The 16,259-nt window shown below is 27.7% G+C and overlaps 3 protein-coding genes and 1 long non-coding RNA gene across 7 annotated transcripts; 2 read left to right on the top strand and 2 right to left on the bottom strand.

Moving 5' to 3' along the window:
• Positions 1–1,269: 1,269 nt before the first annotated feature.
• LOC132930644 (cyclin-Q) lies at positions 1,270–6,736 on the top strand. Of its 2 annotated transcripts, none has more exons than XM_060996626.1 (6): positions 1,270–1,793; positions 1,862–1,959; positions 4,575–4,793; positions 5,486–5,581; positions 5,707–5,838; positions 5,930–6,001. In XM_060996626.1, the coding sequence occupies exons 1-6, from the start codon at positions 1,568–1,570 to the stop codon at positions 5,984–5,986; spliced, it is 828 nt and encodes a 275-aa protein (XP_060852609.1). In that variant the 5' UTR covers positions 1,270–1,567; the 3' UTR covers positions 5,987–6,001. The 2 variants fall into 2 exon arrangements, with proteins under 2 accessions (XP_060852609.1, XP_060852608.1); XM_060996625.1 differs by lacking the exon at positions 5,930–6,001 and adding an exon at positions 6,549–6,736 and having other exon boundaries at positions 1,272–1,793.
• A 108-nt stretch (positions 6,737–6,844) lies between these two features.
• LOC132930643 (transitional endoplasmic reticulum ATPase TER94) lies at positions 6,845–11,521 on the bottom strand. The gene is made up of 13 exons (XM_060996624.1): positions 11,139–11,521; positions 10,021–10,123; positions 9,677–9,930; positions 9,422–9,614; positions 8,990–9,358; positions 8,663–8,911; positions 8,417–8,581; positions 8,230–8,352; positions 7,948–8,160; positions 7,701–7,884; positions 7,511–7,635; positions 7,290–7,445; positions 6,845–7,227 (listed from the first exon to the last, which is right to left on the bottom strand). Exons 1-13 carry the CDS (start codon positions 11,156–11,158, stop codon positions 6,967–6,969), a joined length of 2,415 nt encoding a protein of 804 aa, XP_060852607.1. The 5' UTR covers positions 11,159–11,521; the 3' UTR covers positions 6,845–6,966.
• A 2,713-nt stretch (positions 11,522–14,234) lies between these two features.
• Positions 14,235–16,143, top strand: LOC132930645 (leptin receptor gene-related protein). Of its 3 annotated transcripts, XM_060996628.1 has the most exons (5): positions 14,422–14,468; positions 14,534–14,608; positions 14,727–14,910; positions 14,989–15,098; positions 15,275–16,143. In XM_060996628.1, coding segments are annotated over exons 1-5 (402 nt in total). In that variant the 5' UTR covers positions 14,422–14,436; the 3' UTR covers positions 15,276–16,143. The 3 variants fall into 3 exon arrangements, with proteins under 3 accessions (XP_060852612.1, XP_060852611.1, XP_060852610.1); XM_060996629.1 differs by lacking the exon at positions 14,422–14,468 and adding an exon at positions 14,235–14,361 and having other exon boundaries at positions 14,989–16,143; XM_060996627.1 differs by having other exon boundaries at positions 14,989–16,143.
• LOC132930646 (uncharacterized) lies at positions 15,857–16,226 on the bottom strand. Its single transcript, XR_009662257.1, has 2 exons — positions 16,132–16,226; positions 15,857–16,033 (listed from the first exon to the last, which is right to left on the bottom strand). It is a non-coding gene; the product is annotated as an uncharacterized LOC132930646 (long non-coding RNA).
• Positions 16,227–16,259: the final 33 nt, after the last annotated feature.

The following is a 16,259-nucleotide window of genomic DNA, read 5'->3' as shown; positions in this document are numbered from 1 at the left end:
TGGGGGGGGGGGTATATACATTGCTATAGGGAGGCGCAAGCAGTTATTACGAAACTGTCCAAAGAAAAGTGTTGTCAGCATTAACATTAATATTCTATTATGTATTTTTTTATTTACTATTATTAATATTTTCTAATTATTATCATCAATACAAAAGTAGTCAATCCGAATATTGTATAGTTTATTTTTAATGTACACAAAAAAAGGTGATCGATTTTTTTCAATCTATAGGAGGGGGTACGAGATTTTTGAAAATCTACAAAGAGGCGTAGAATAGAAGAGGTTGGGAACCAATGCTATATAGTATATACTATATAGCCATAGGACATTGCCAATTGCCATGACCACTGTCTTGTCTTCCTACTGTGAAATGGCATTTTTCTGATTTTTCATTACAATTTTTGTTCGTGTCGATGTTTAATTGTGCTCTCTAAAATAGGTAATAATAATTAATATATTGTCTATTATTGTGTTTTATCATGTGTTAAAACATATTGTTAAGTATAATTTATATGGTTATTTTCATTTATATTTATTTGCCCAAGTGTTTAAAGAATATCTTTTTTAAAACAAATACACTCGTATAAATCTTTTATAATTATCAAAATTTATGGTTGCTGTAATAGTTTATTAGATCATGCCATCGTGATGGTAGCTGCGTCGTTTGTTTGCAATAATAAATATAAATAAACTCTAAGGTAGGATAGAAACGGTTGAAAATGTACACAAAATACATTTTAATGGATGTGTAGGTATCTGTACTGTATATAGAGCGGGTCGCTGGTATTAGGCAATTTGACCTAATTGTGTGAGTCGTGTTTACTTAACGTTAGTGTTTACCTAATACTTTATATTTTGTTATTTTTAAATTTTAAAGTTATCTAGTAACTTTCGAAGATTACCTAGTTACACTAGTAAAATTATGTTATATTTGTATGTTGTATTTTGTATAGGTATAACAGCCAACAGGGCGTGTTTGTGGAGAGAATGAGAGCGTCATATTAACTTTGGCTTTTTTTTTTGATTATTGCCTTATCATAAATTATTGTTGAAATAAAAATTCACGTTTGCAAATTTTTTTTCTGTAGTTTTTTACTACCTAATAATAGTGTATATTCATTTAAATTTCCGCCAAATTCTTTATGAACATAACCTCGAATAGTCGACAAATACTGATCAGAGTTACCACTCATCACATTATTGATGTATATAAATATACGGGCACTGCTTGCCGTATGGCGTGTGCGCGTTTGCTCAGCCAATGTGTATAGTCAATACTAATTTAACATTTTTCATTATCGTACATACACATTAATACATTATATCGTTTTGTCAAATTAATAGTTGTTTGTTATGCATTTACTGTAATTTATTATATTTTTCGAGCTTTAATTTTTTCCTTGGTTAATATTCAAATGTATTCATGTTAGTCAGGAGTAAACTAGCATTCATTCGTTCTATTGGTTTATACTGGTGTTAAATGTTACCTACAACTAAGTGTATTTTATAATGTGTGTCATTGATTTCTAGAAAAGTCTTGAAATTAAGTTATTAAATTTAAACCACTATGGGTAAAAAAGCACCAAAAATGAAGAGCATTACCAAAAGCAAGACGAAGACCCACAAGCAGAAGGTTAAATCTCATAAGAAAAACAAAAACATTTCAAAACCGAAGTATCGAACAAAACTGCGTTCAGAGAGCCAAGACAAATTTAAAAAACCAGAGGCACCTCTTACTGACTATTTGGCGCACAAGTCAAATTACATTGCTGTACGATTTATATTTGAATGCGGTATGGTTTAAAATTTTATATCTACATATTCTGAAGTATACAGTGTTTTATTTATGTTTTATGAATAGGTATTAAACTGGGTTTAAAACATGTAACTATATGCTCAGCTGCAGTTTACTTCCATAAGTTTTATAAACATGTTGATGAAAACACATATGACAATTATGTAAGTACTCATATTTAATATGTTATTATTTTTCAAAATTCAGTATATCTATATTTTAACTGATTACAATACACATAATTATTATATTAAGTAGGTATAGGTTTATCATTAATCTTCGTTACTTATTATTACATTTGAATCATTTTAGAAACCAATACATTAAATAATAGATTAATACACATTATTGAAATATAGTGATCAATCACTATATATTTAAATAGTTTTAAGAAGGCAAAGGACCTTCATAAAAAATCAAATTCTTACATATATTTAAAATAAAATTTAATTTTTACATTTGTACTAATGATAAAAAAAAAACCTAGGTGCTACACTTAAATTATTATTTATATTATTATATCTATTATTTCATTTTATTTATAGTTATAAAAAATTTAAAATTAAATTTTTAGTGTATCACCACAGATGCATTCAAATTATTGTCCTGTGTTAGGTCTTAATTTATGTTAGCAGTACATAAATTAAGTTTAAATATTAGTCTTAAATTGTTTATTTTATATTTCATATTTTTATTTGTTTTTTATTGTTTACAAGTTATTACAGTGAATAATAACTAAACTATGATTTATGTTTTATAGCTTGCTATTCACATATATGTATAAAAGGCCTATAATTGTTTTATTATATTTAAAATTATTTGATTAAAACTTAGTCCATAGGAAATAGGTATATAAAATTTACTGAAAGAGTCTTAACAAATTTAAATTATTATTATTTCAAATATGAATAATTTTTTCATGTATAATACATATATACCAATAATCTATCAATAATTTCCAGTTTTTTTTTTTTTTGTACATATAGTTATACAACACTTGTTTTATATAACATTGAAAAATGGTTGTCTAGGAAACAAATAGTCACAACATATCGAATGATTATGGCAAATACACTTATATTTTAAATCAATAATCATCAAATATAAAATTGCACTTGACTAATTATGAAATGATTACAATTTATCAGTTCTTTAAGTATGTTTTATTATACATATAATAATACAAATATTAACCATATAAATACAGTTATATAAAATAAAATATACTGAAATGTAAAAAGAAAAAAAACAATTTATGGTATAAACAAACATAATTAATATTTTACTGATTATTAGCATTGGCATACAAAATATTATATACATTTTTAATGTGTATATATTTATTTTTGCAAGTTAAAGTAAAGGTGGTATGATTAATGGTTAAATGTTAATATTCTAAATATATAAAAATATATAAGTTTATATAATTAAAATTAATAAACTTATTTCACTATATTTATTATAATAGCTCATACTAAAAATACAAAATCAAAATATGAAGTGTATTGTAATAGTTTTTAAAATTCATCAATGAATTTCATCAAATGATGACATTTTTAGTAGGCTTTGCATTTTGTACATAAATGATAGTTTGTATTTATTTTGCAGATTTTTTTATATTTATACATAAAAAAAAAAATTAGAAATAAAAAATTTGTATACCTATAATCTGAACTTGTTGTTTAACGGGTTTTTTGGTTTAATGCAGAATAATATACAAAATATTAATAAGAGTAAAAATGTTTGTTTCCATCTGCATAATCACATTTATTGAACTGCATAAAATTATTGTTACGACACTATGTATGATTTGAGGCACCAAACGTAAGTGAAATTACTATTAATACTGATAACTCTTGGTGGTAAAATAATATTTTCAGCATTCTTATTTTATGTAATTATGTAAGTATATCATATGTTAAAACATGGCATTATACGATTTTATTTTGTCAGGTAACAAATTTAATGATTTTTTAACCTGGTCTTTAACTCATTAATTATTGAATGAAACATTAAGGATTTAATTTGAAATTGAAAATATGTGTCTAAAAATAAAAACTTTGTTCGGATTGCTATAAATTGTTTAGAAATATTAAAATTGTATTTGTATAGTATGTTACAAAATTGAAAATGTAATGTATTTGTATGTTTATTAACATGTAATTAATTATATGATAAGAAATGACAATTGATAATGTACTCCCACCAATGTGATGTGTTAGTTAAAGCATATGATTTTTATTTCTATTACCATCTGCCATTTTGATATACTTGCTGCTGTGAAATGTATTAATTTTTTAGATCATAATCAAGTATCTATCGTGCAAAAATATTGGGTTCATCTGTTTCGGCGCAAAACTTGTAATAATTTTGTATTGAATACTAATCAAGACAGAGTACAACTATTCTTCAATAATAAATAAATACTTACCACAGCAATTATTACAAATGTGTTTACGATGAAATTGTAATTAACACTATAAATGACAAAATTAGTATACACGGTATTATTATTGGTGAAAAATAACATATAAATTAATTGTATTATCTTGACATGTTAAATTGGTGGGAACAATGTGATTTTCAATATAGTTATAAATAGAATTTTATGAGTGTCTTGTTACTAATTACAAATCACTTTTAGTATCATATGTCAGTTATTTTGTTGAGCGTCAGCATTAAATAAAATAAGAGATCAAATCTATTAAAACACCAAATTGTAATACAAACATTTAAATATTGTAATATTGTGATTTTAATGTAATATATATGTTCACAGTCCATAGCTAGTGCAACTTTATATTTGGCTAGTAAAGTACATGATGAAACCGTCAGACTTCGAGATTTGATAAATGTGTGTTACCACACATTACACAGAGATGCAGCTCCATTGCGTTTAGCTGAAGATTATTGGAACTTCCGGGATTCCATTGTGCACGCCGAAATGCTAATCATGAGAATAGTGCAATTTGACACTACTTTTGATCATCCACACAACGTAACTTTAAATTTTTTAACTAATTGACAATTGTATTTCACAGGCATGGTTGTTTTCAATAAACACTATAATAAGGAGACCACTCGTTTGCCTGCCCAAACACAATTCATGACCCATATAGTCTCATGATTAGATAACCACCGACTGTGTTATGGTTATATTAGTTGTTATTTTAATCGGTGTAATGTACAAAATATTTATATTTTTTTTATGGTTTTTAGAAAATCTATGTAATATTTTGAATAATTAGTCTTTTAAACTAATTTATAGTTTGTATAATTATACAATTATACATATTGTTTATTATATAACATTATAAGTATTAATGTGTAAATTATTAAAATTAACCATGCATTATTAGATAGTTCTCTTAAACTCTAAGAACTGGATATGACATTTTATGATTTATGAACAAAAATTGTTACATTTAATTATTTACACATTTGAACATTCATAGTACAATTTAGAAGTATAAACATATGAAAGAATGTATAATTTTACAAGCTTTATAACATATTTTTGGCTGTGATTCAAAGTATTCCATATAGTTTTCATAAAAACTTAATAACATTTATAAATCATATTGAAACCGAAATGCAACTTGTTTGCAATTTTATTATGCAGGATGACTGGTCTTCTTATTTTTGCCTTCATGTTTTTGTTGGTACATGACAGTTATATTATTTTTACAGTATTTTTTGCACTACGTTCAGACTCTACGTCCAGTTTTTTATTCAAAACATGGCAAGGACATCATTGTATTTAAAAAAGCATATGATTTCTTACACGTAAGTTTTATTTCTTTGTATATATTTTAATAATTTCTAAATATATTCAACCTTGCTATACATTCTCAATTCAAACTGTGGTCATCTTGTATTAGTTATTCAAGATACATTAATTATTTTTTTAGGATTTTTATCATAGCAGTGATATACTCAAGTATAAGGCACAGCACATTGCAATTGCTTGTATTGAACTAGCAATCAAAGTTTATGGCATTCCATCTCAAATAATTGATTATGAAATTCAACCGTGGTATCAGGTATGTTTCTACTCTTTAGTGTGCTGTTGGTATTTAATCGTTCTCATTTCAAAGAATGTTTTTGAATTAGTTCAAATTTTTTTCGTTTTAGCAATTATTTGCCAAAAAAACCTTATTATATTGTCTACAAAATATGAGCAAAAATTAAATGTATGAAAGATCATTGGAATTTGAGAACAATTAATTGACGTGTATATTTTAGCTGATTTTTGAAAGGATACCAATCATTTTGAAGTGATATGCCTCTACTGTTTCAACATAGCAGGGCTGTTGATGTTTAGTCATATTTTAATTACCATAGAATATACTATTGACATAATATTATACAGGGTCATTTATTTTAAGGACATTTGGTTAACTTTGTTTGAAAAAATGTTTTAATATTTAGGACGTCTTAGGATATTGCTTAAAAATGTTAAAGTCTCATTATCCTCGAACGTTCCAAAAGTAAAAATTATAAAGTTTGATAGAAGTGAGAAAGTATGGTTTTAAGTATATTACAAAAAATACCAGATTCACATATTTTACGTCTTATTATTACAAATTAATAAAATGAAACTGAATACTTCAAATTTTCTTTAAAAAATAAATAAAATTCATGATATTAAAGACATACTGTTATAATATGTGAATCATCTAAACTATATAATAGTTATATATATGTTTCATAGTATGTATGAGCTATACTTATTATTTTACATTTTTTCAAGGCATTGGTTGAAGATTTGGACAAGGATACACTTTGGAATGCTATGGCCGCAATCATGGACACATACGATCTCGAGTTAACTGACTAAAAGCAATACTATTTCTTGTAATTTGTGTTTGTATTTTGTTTAAATTTTATTAATAATCATTCTTATAAAAGAAAAAAATAAATAATAATTATAAAAAAAAACCGATATAACATTTTTTTTTTGTATCCCACCATTTTTTTTCCTATATACTGTATAACCGTGTACAAACATTAGAAAAACCTAATAAACTTAAATATTTATAAATCAAATGTGTATTAAATTTCTTTATTTTATTTTAAAATATATATAAAAAAAAAAAAAAAATGCTTGAATCATTCTTAAATCTTTGAATATACATTAAATCTATTATTTGAGGGAAGGGAAAACAGGCTTAGTTGTACAAGTCATCGTCGCCATCATCTTGGAATGTGGCTTGATCGCCACCAGTTGTTGCATTGTTAGCAGCCGGTGTGCCTGTCGTTGTGGGGAACCTGAAATTAGTGCCAAAACCACGAGACTGTTGTAATGTTTGAGAAAACATCTCATATTTGCGTATGTCATTGTCAGTTACAGAACGACGGGCATATAACATAGCTTCTTCAAAGTGAGCTTTTGTGATTTCTGGGACGGGATCATCTTCAGCAACATCAGTCTAAACACAAATTTAAATTATATTAAATATACTTATAAATTAATTTTAAAACATTTAAATACCTCCATTCCTTGGTTTGAGGCAGCTTCACGCTCACGTCTTATTTCTGCCTCAATACTTTGCCTAATTGCAAGTTTGCAGGCACGTTGACATACTTCAGTCAAGTCAGCACCAGAATAACCGTGAGTGACTTTTGCAATGTAGTCGAGGTCGACATCCTAATGTAAAATATAGTGTATAAATATTAAACATCTTGGATGTTAATGATAAAAAAAAAAATTACTTTGGCAACAGGAGATTTCCTCAAATTAGCCTTGAAAATGGCTTCGCGTGATTTTTCATCAGGCAGAGGAATATAGATCAATTGATCTAAACGTCCTGGACGAAGAATAGCAGGATCAATGATATCTAAAATAAACATTAACATTTAGTCATATTTTTGTGCTGGGATTAATGAAACGCTTAGAACTTACCAGGTCTGTTGGTAGCACCAATTATGAATACATTCTTTTTGGCGCCCATACCATCCATTTCAGTTAAAATCTGGTTGATTACTCTGTCAGCTGCACCACCAGCATCACCAACATTTCCTCCTCTAGATTTAGCAATGGAGTCTAACTCATCGAAAAACAGTACACATGGAGCAGCAGCTCTTGCCTATACAATTATATACTCATTAAAATTTTATGAAGAAAAAAAAAAGACTATTAGTGTACTTACCTTATCAAAGATATCACGGACATTAGCTTCTGATTCACCAAACCACATAGTTAACAGTTCTGGACCCTTTACTGATATAAAGTTAGCTTGACATTCATTAGCAATGGCTTTTGCTAATAAAGTTTTACCGCAACCTGGAGGTCCATAAAACAAAACACCTCTTGAAGGTTGCATACCAAATTTCAAAAACTTGTCTGGGTGTTCAACTGGATACTATACCAATAATAATAAAAAATATAAATTAACAAATTATCATTTAAAAATATTTTTTTAACAACTTACCTGAACAAGTTCTTGTAATTCACGTTTCACATTGGCCAAACCTCCAATATCTTCCCATGTAATATTTGGAACCTCAACTATTGTCTCTCTTAAAGCACTTGGGCTACTCTTACCCATGGCATACTAAATAAATAATACAAATGTAAATTTTGAATTCAAAAATCTAATTGAAGTAAATTAAATTTACCCTAAAGTTTTCCATGGTGACAGCTAATGAATTCAATACTTCAGCATCAATTTGATCATCTTCTAAATCTATCAAGTCCATTTTTTCACGGATTTGTTGCAGGGCAGCTTCAGAACACAATGAGGCAAGATCAGCACCAACATGACCATGAGTTTCAGCAGCAATCTATTGGTTACATTAAATTTAATTGTGATGAGTTAACAAAAATAGGTATTTATAATTGAAATTTTATTCAATTATTTTTACCTGTTCCAAGTCAACTTCCTCAGCAAGTTTCATGTTCTTAGTATGTATACGCAATACTTCTAAACGCCCAGTAGCATCTGGTATTCCAATATCAATTTCTCTATCGAAGCGTCCAAAACGTCTAAGAGCTGAATCTATTGAATTTGGACGATTGGTTGCAGCCATAACAATGACATGAGATGAAGATTTTAATCCATCCATGAGTGTTAGTAATTGAGATACAATACGGCGTTCTACTTCACCATGAGTCTAAGTAAAAAATTTATATAGGTATTATAGTACATTAAATTGATGATTGACTAATGGAAAACATTTTTATCAAATTACTTTTTCACGTTTGGGTGCAATAGCATCTAATTCATCAATGAAAATAATGGAAGGAGAGTTTCTATCAGCCTCTTCAAAAGCTTTTCTTAAGTTACTTTCAGATTCACCAGCAAGTTTACTCATAATTTCAGGACCATTGATTAAGAAAAAGAATGCCCCAGTTTCATTTGCAACAGCACGGGCAATAAGTGTTTTTCCAGTACCAGGAGGTCCATATAACAAAATTCCTCTAGGTGGCTTTACACCAATAGCCTTGAATAAACTTGGATGTCTGAGTGGGAGTTCGACCATTTCTTTAATCTGTGCCAATTGTTTGCGGCAACCTCCAATATCATCATAACCAACTGTGTTTGAAGCTTCTTCTTCTTCCTAAAGTAATTAATTTAATTATAAGACCTATGGTAAAACTAAGGTAAAATAATTTTAAGTTACTTCTCTTTTGATTGGATCCCCTTCACAATGTATAACTGTGTCATAAGCAACAATACAATATGGTGATGGATCAGTTTCAACAACTTTGAATTCTACAGCTCTCATACCTCCACGAACAATGAAATTATCATCTTTATGTATAGGTCTATATGCTTCTAAGAAGTAGGGTTTAAGAAAAACTTCAAACAAATTTCTACAACAAAAATTTGGCTTATTAATAAATATATAGTTATGTATAGATGTTGTGAGTTTTACCCAGTTAATCCTTCTACTGTATCATCGATTGGAAGCACATGAATACGTTTTCCATACTTTACATCAGGACATTGTTGTATTTGAACAATATCTGATATTCTGACACGTAAATTGTTACGCACAACTCTGTTCATGCGTACTTTTTCATCTGGGCAAGTTTCATCGGATAACACAATACAAACAGATTCTTTACGGCGTTTGCCTTTTAGCAACACGGTATCTCCACGAAAGAGTTGTAATTCATCCATTTTAGCCTTAAATATAAAATAAAAAAATTATTAAAAATGACTAGAATAAATCTTTTAAATAATTTTTACATCTAATAAAAGTTAATTTGTGGGTACCTGAGATAATGCAATGACTGAGTTATCATCGTTGATAGCTTCTTCTACAATGAGCCTATTTGGACGATCTTTTTGCTTCAAAATTGCAGTGGCTAATTCCTCGCTAAAAATATAGTTAAATTATTAATTATATAAAATAAGTATATATTATGTATTATATATTAGAAAAGGTAATATTATATTGATTGAGCCACATCTTAATGCTGTTGAATGAATTTAGGGACTTAAATTTTTTTCTATAAAAGAAGATAAAAATATTTATTAATCTATTATATTTTTTAACACTACCAAAATAAATCTTAAAAATGATTTTATGCAATAAGTATTTAGCTAAGGAATTCAGAGTTTTTAACTATATTAAAAGTACCCATCTACATTATTTTGACATTTTTGTTAAAATTGTATTAATCTTATCTTATATTGATAAGATCCACATTAAATAAGTATAAAGCATATTTTAATATAATATGAAGAAATAACCAATAATATATGACTATAATTAATTAAATTGAAATAAAAGCACCACATTAAAATAATTATTCAGTGATAAGCTATAATTTCTTCAAGAATATTGTTAAAAATAAATTGACGAGTGTTTAAGATTAGTAATAAAAAAGGTTAACTAGCTATGACATAGCAAAAATACTAAGTTGTTCATTTTTAGCTCAGGAACAAAAATGTAATTCCAAAGCAACTTCATTTAGTTATGTAAAATAACCCATTTCTTTGTTAAGTTATATTAGTGTACTGTTTAAGTTTTCATATTGACTTCCAACAATGATATGATCTGCATTTTTTTTTTTGAAAGCTTGAAACTTAAAAATAATTTATGTGTATCGCGTATGTACACGTATGTAAAAGTGGTTAGACGACAAAGATTATATCATCATCGTCGTGTAATTGGTATTTCCGCAATGTCATTTTCGGGTTATTCCAACTTTTCCTAGTGTAACGAGGCCACAATTCTACCGATTACAACCAAAGTCCTGATAATCGAAGTATTGACAATTAAACAGGCATAATAAATCGCGATAAAATAACGACACAAAGAGGTGCGGACAATAGAAGTACGGGGACGAAGATTTAATAGGAGGAGGACGTTTGTTTTTGTTACTTACCCTTTCGCTGGTTCGGACATTATTGCAGGCCGGTTACAGCGCGAGCAACGGGAGTTTTGATTTAAACTTTAGAAAATGGTGTACGCCGAAATTAATGGGCAGACTGGACACGGAGATCGACGTTTCCGGTGACTAGTCCGCGTACAGTGGTCCGTTCGAACAATGAGAGACGAACGATGTGTTCGACAGTTTTATGTACGTGTATTAGGCGATTCTGACGAATAATAAAAACGGAACACGGCGACACAAAAGTCACAAAAGCGGACAACAATACTGGTTATGATTTGCCTGTGTGTGAGTGTGTGTCGGTGTGAGACACTGAGACGTTGGTTCGTGTGCGTGTGTGTGTGTGTGTAAATGTGTAATTCAGTGGTTCGTCGCGGCGGTGGTGGCGGTAGGGACCGGGAAATCAAAAAAGCACAATCATGCCGTGGCCTAAGATGGCGGCCCGTATGGGAAAACAGTAGTGCCAACCGCGGTCGGCCGGTCGGACGGGACGGGACGTTTCCCGAACGCGGCGATTATTAATAATTGCGACGGAAGTAGAATAGATTATTAATCAAAACGGTATGACAACGGACGGACTTGATATTTGTTATTAATAACGTTTTGCTCGTCTTCCGGCGTTTCACCCGTTCGTCCGTTAATCAATCGGCAGTTCGGCACGTCCGTCACAACGTTATGACACCGCCGGACTCGCGATGTCACAAACGACGACACTGTGTCTGTGCCGCCCGCTGATAGTACCAATCAATGTTTACGCTAAGATAACGACCGTCTGGTCGAAATGTGTGATAATATAGATTATACTATTAATTGTGTCTTACACTTATTGTCAGAATCATCTTATAATAGTCTATTCTAAATTCTATTGTCTAACGTAAATATTAAGTATTATTAATCGTAGATCGTGAACGACGGACGTCATATTTCATCATTATTGTTGTTTGTTTTCCACTATTTTTTCCTTTTTTTTCTTTTCTGAAAAGTATTTTAAGTATCGAAATCATTATTAAAACATAAATAAATACATCTTATTATTTATAACATATCCGTTTGGCGTTTTTGTTGTTTGAAATCATCGTCCAGTCGCTGTACAATTTATATTATATTATTAATATTGATGTTAATTTAATACATCATAAACATTACGTATAATTATCTGTCGTCAATCACCGTAAGCTTCTTGCAACGTCACGTCGGACATAGTCGTTCACGATGGCTGGACTAAAAGGTAAACGCACGGGCAGCGTGATTTATTATTGTCAATGACACTGTTTGCCTTTCCGTGCGCATATTTTGAACGTTAACGATTCAAAGGCGTGTTACACTGCTAACGTTCAAATCATCAATTTACTGTTATTGCTGTAGTATGATTTTTATCGCTAGCTATTTTATGTACAATTATTTATTATCTAACGGCAGGCTCCTTAATGCACGAATTTCATTTACATCATACAAGTATTATTAGTAAATTAACATATTACAATTGTATACACATTTTAAATAACAAGATTATAAAAAAGCGATACATTGCTAAATTCAATAAGATTAATAACAAAACTATAGGTTTTCATAGGCAAGATCTTCAAGCAATATAATAAGGGAAATTTGGATGAAATAGTGGGTGGGCATAATATGAAGAAGTAGGTATTTCTTTCTAAGGTAAATTTTAATTATCTGAAATTAAATAATATTGATGAATGACGTAAAAAACTGCTTATCTATATATGATAGATTTGCATTAATTTATTTGAAGGTTATCGACATTTTTAAATAATGAAATAAAATTAAAAATATAATAAAAATGTTATCTCATTTAAAATGTTTTAAATTACAGTGAGTTATTTTCTTCTTCATTTAAAAAATAAAAAAAATATCGTATTGGCGCAATTCTGTCAAATTGTCCAATTTGATTAATTAGAGTGTGGTCAAAGATCACCTACTATTGATCTTTAATATTAATAGGATGCTATTGGTAGCTAATTTGTAAATTAATTAATTTGTATTAAGTCTGGGTTGTTACTCGGTGGTGTTCTTATCATTGTTTCTCAGATTTCAGTTATTTATTTTTCAATTAAATTAAAAAATGTACAGTTTTTTGTATTATTAGCTTAAATGATGACACAGTTGGGTTTAATGTGAAAACTTGATGGGAGTAGTCTCCTATCGAGGACATTCCTAGGTAGTGGTTATAAGATTAGGTTAGAAAAGTATAGTGCTACATCAATTTCTTTTTAATCTTTCTGAAGGGTTACTGGATAACAAAAGACAAGTCTGAGTTTTGTTATGTGTGGAGGGTTTGATAGCGGTTTCTAGTATTAATGCAATCATATGTATTGTCTATTCCAAAATAAAATTGATTTTTCATAAACATTCTCCCATTCAGACTACTATCTTTTTCAAACATTTGTTAATTGTTATCCTCATCCATAATACATACTTTTAGATTATACTTTTCTTAATTATACATATTTTTTTTATTTAGTTGTGCTTGATTTTTGCAAATAAAAAATAATAGTGTTTAAAGAATGTGCTTTAAGATAAAACATTTTATAATCTAATCTATTTTATAATAAGTTATTATGATTTATGAATATTAATTTTTTACTTATAATATTAAAAAATAAGTATCATTTGAAGCTTTTAGAGCTGATATAAAACTCAGTATTGAAACAAAACTATAAACTATTCTTTAGTAGCAAATAGTATTCTTAGTAAAAAACCATAGATATATATTTTTCATATCTCATAATTTTTATGTTTAAAATATTATTTTAAATTTAATATTTTAGTATTGTGTTAACATTTAGAATACTGATATCTATTATTACCTACAAATAAAATAGACAATTTAAATGATCTAGGCAGATGTTAGTTATACTTTGAATTTCTTAATACTTTATTAAGTATATTTTATAATTTATGTTTTTTATAAAATGATTGGTTGTTCTCTAAGTTATTAAATAGGCTTTGTTCTTCATGTGGTATCATAACTGTGGTAGGAACCTAAAGTTAAAGTTAAATAATATTAAATATTGCATTTTTAATTGATTTTTTAGTCTATATTTCATGTGTGATGTTATTACCATAAGTATATTAAGTATATATTGTGTTTATTATTGTATATTTTTTAGATTTACTATTAATAACATATAAATTAATATTATATTTTTTTTTGTTTCATGATCCCCTTGGTTACTACGATTTGATATTAAATAGCGTAAGTTATTAGTTTTATTATTTTATGAAATTAAAAATTGTAGATTTATATTAAAAGAGAAAAGTTTAAATCAAAATGTGTTGTTTTGAAATAGGTGTATATACTCTGTGAGCACTTCATACTTATTGTTTTGGTCAAATTCATTCATTTTAATTGTTATATTTCTTTACAGTTTGATGAGTTTGGCTTTTGCTGGTTCCATTGGTATGACATTAGTCATATTAGCATGTGCGTTGCCAGATTTAAAGTAAGTCATTTGGTTGTTATTATGTATTACTTGTATACACTGTTGTTGTTTAGAAGTTGTTTTAGTAAGTATTTCAACATTATATTTCAAAAAGATATACCTAATTTATTTGTTTTAGTTCTTGGTGGCCATTCATAGTTGTGGTATTTTATTTGCTGGCACCATTACCAACTATGTTGATGAAACGCTTCAATGATTACTCAGGATCTGGTAATGCCAATATGGACTTAGCTGTATTTATTACAATGGGTATAGTAGTGTCTTCATTTGCATTACCTATAATAATGGCCAGAGTTAATGCTGTAAGTTCTAATTGATTTTAAATGTTTATATTACTTTCAAAATACATTTAAAAATTAACTCGGTTATTTTGCTTTTAGATTGCATGGACAGCCTGTAATTTTACATTGTGTGGGAACATAGTTGTGTATTTGACATTTATAGGATTTTTCTTAACTTTATATCAAGAAGACACTGATTATAGTTTATGGTAATTTATTAAATAATTTTTATATGTTCATATGCTTATTCCTTAATTTTAATTAATATGTTATATTTAATAATAAATAGTCAGTATCCTGAAAACAGGTATACCTTTTTAGTTTATGTATGATTTTATTTCTTTTTTTTACTCTCATAAACATAATAATATTATTTTATGCCTAGATAAAATACACCTTACTAGATGGAACAAAGGATTTCTAAATAACTATAGTTTTTGTTAGAAACTGCTTTTATTTTTATTTTAAGCTAAATTTACTTAAGGTTCAAACAAACATAACTATTATACATTATGATTATTTAAATTTAAAATTGTATTAAGATATAAGTAATATATTTTTAACTAGAATATAATATAATTATATTTGTTTTCATGTTTATCTGTTTAAAACTAAAAATAAATTATGTTTTTTTTTTATTATACTCTGGTTTTTAAATTGTAAAATATGATAAAGGCAATAGACATCATAATTTTATTATAAGGTTGTCAGTATTCAATAATGTAATTATTGAATGTTTACATAATTACCACAAATACTATTACATTTTACTTGGACCATTGTTTTTAAGAGTTCACTATTTATATCATTATTATCAATGAATTTTGAATTACAAATTTGTGAACTATGAACATTGTATATATTTTTATTTATAAGATATTATTTTTAGTTTTAAATAATTCATATAATTTATTTTTACGATTTTTTGTTAGTTTTCTTTAATATTATAATATAATATTGTACAACATTTTAAACGGTTGTTATTAATATGAAATATTTAAGTTTTTTTTTTTTTTTAATGGCTTTTAGTATAAACATATTAAAGTGATATAATGTTTTAAGTTTAAGTCTCTTGTGACTTGTGATTTTCTGAGTTGGTGATTTTCAACAAGACAGGGACCATGTTGAAAGACATTGATATAATCTGAAATTAATTGAATTTAGTTAGGTATTGTGTTCAAACACTTCAAACTGTTTATTTGTAATTACTATAACTATTTAAAAATAAATCTAAATTAATACGTTAGCGAATAATTGTAAGTTGATGATTTTTTTTGGCGAAGCTCTTATCACCATTTGATTAGCATCATTCATCCTCAATGTAAATAATAACAACTTCTTGAATTTTAAATCCATCTTTGTCCAATTAC

The sequence above is a fragment of the Rhopalosiphum padi genome, chromosome 4, assembly GCF_020882245.1.
Source record: "Rhopalosiphum padi isolate XX-2018 chromosome 4, ASM2088224v1, whole genome shotgun sequence".
NCBI lineage: Eukaryota > Metazoa > Arthropoda > Insecta > Hemiptera > Aphididae > Rhopalosiphum > Rhopalosiphum padi.
This window is presented reverse-complemented; position numbering and strand designations above follow the sequence as displayed.

Excerpts from the sequence above, each read along its gene's own strand:
- LOC132930644 (XM_060996625.1), top strand. The coding sequence starts at position 1,568 with ATGGGTAAAAAAGCACCAAAAATGAAGAGCATTACCAAAAGCAAGACG. Across the intron at positions 1,960-4,574 it reads AAAACACATATGACAATTAT|TCCATAGCTAGTGCAACTTT; the intron begins GTAAGTACTCAT and ends ATATGTTCACAG. Across the intron at positions 5,582-5,706 it reads AAGCATATGATTTCTTACAC|GATTTTTATCATAGCAGTGA; the intron begins GTAAGTTTTATT and ends TTATTTTTTTAG.
- LOC132930643 (XM_060996624.1), bottom strand. The coding sequence starts at position 11,158 with ATGTCCGAACCAGCGAAAGG. Across the intron at positions 10,124-11,138 it reads ATGTCCGAACCAGCGAAAGG|CGAGGAATTAGCCACTGCAA; the intron begins GTAAGTAACAAA and ends CTATATTTTTAG. Across the intron at positions 7,446-7,510 it reads GGAAATCTCCTGTTGCCAAA|GATGTCGACCTCGACTACAT; the intron begins GTAATTTTTTTT and ends ATTTTACATTAG.
- LOC132930645 (XM_060996627.1), top strand. The coding sequence starts at position 14,437 with ATGTGTTGTTTTGAAATAGGTGTATATACTCT. Across the intron at positions 14,469-14,533 it reads GAAATAGGTGTATATACTCT|TTTGATGAGTTTGGCTTTTG; the intron begins GTGAGCACTTCA and ends ATTTCTTTACAG. Across the intron at positions 14,911-14,988 it reads TAATGGCCAGAGTTAATGCT|ATTGCATGGACAGCCTGTAA; the intron begins GTAAGTTCTAAT and ends TTTTGCTTTTAG.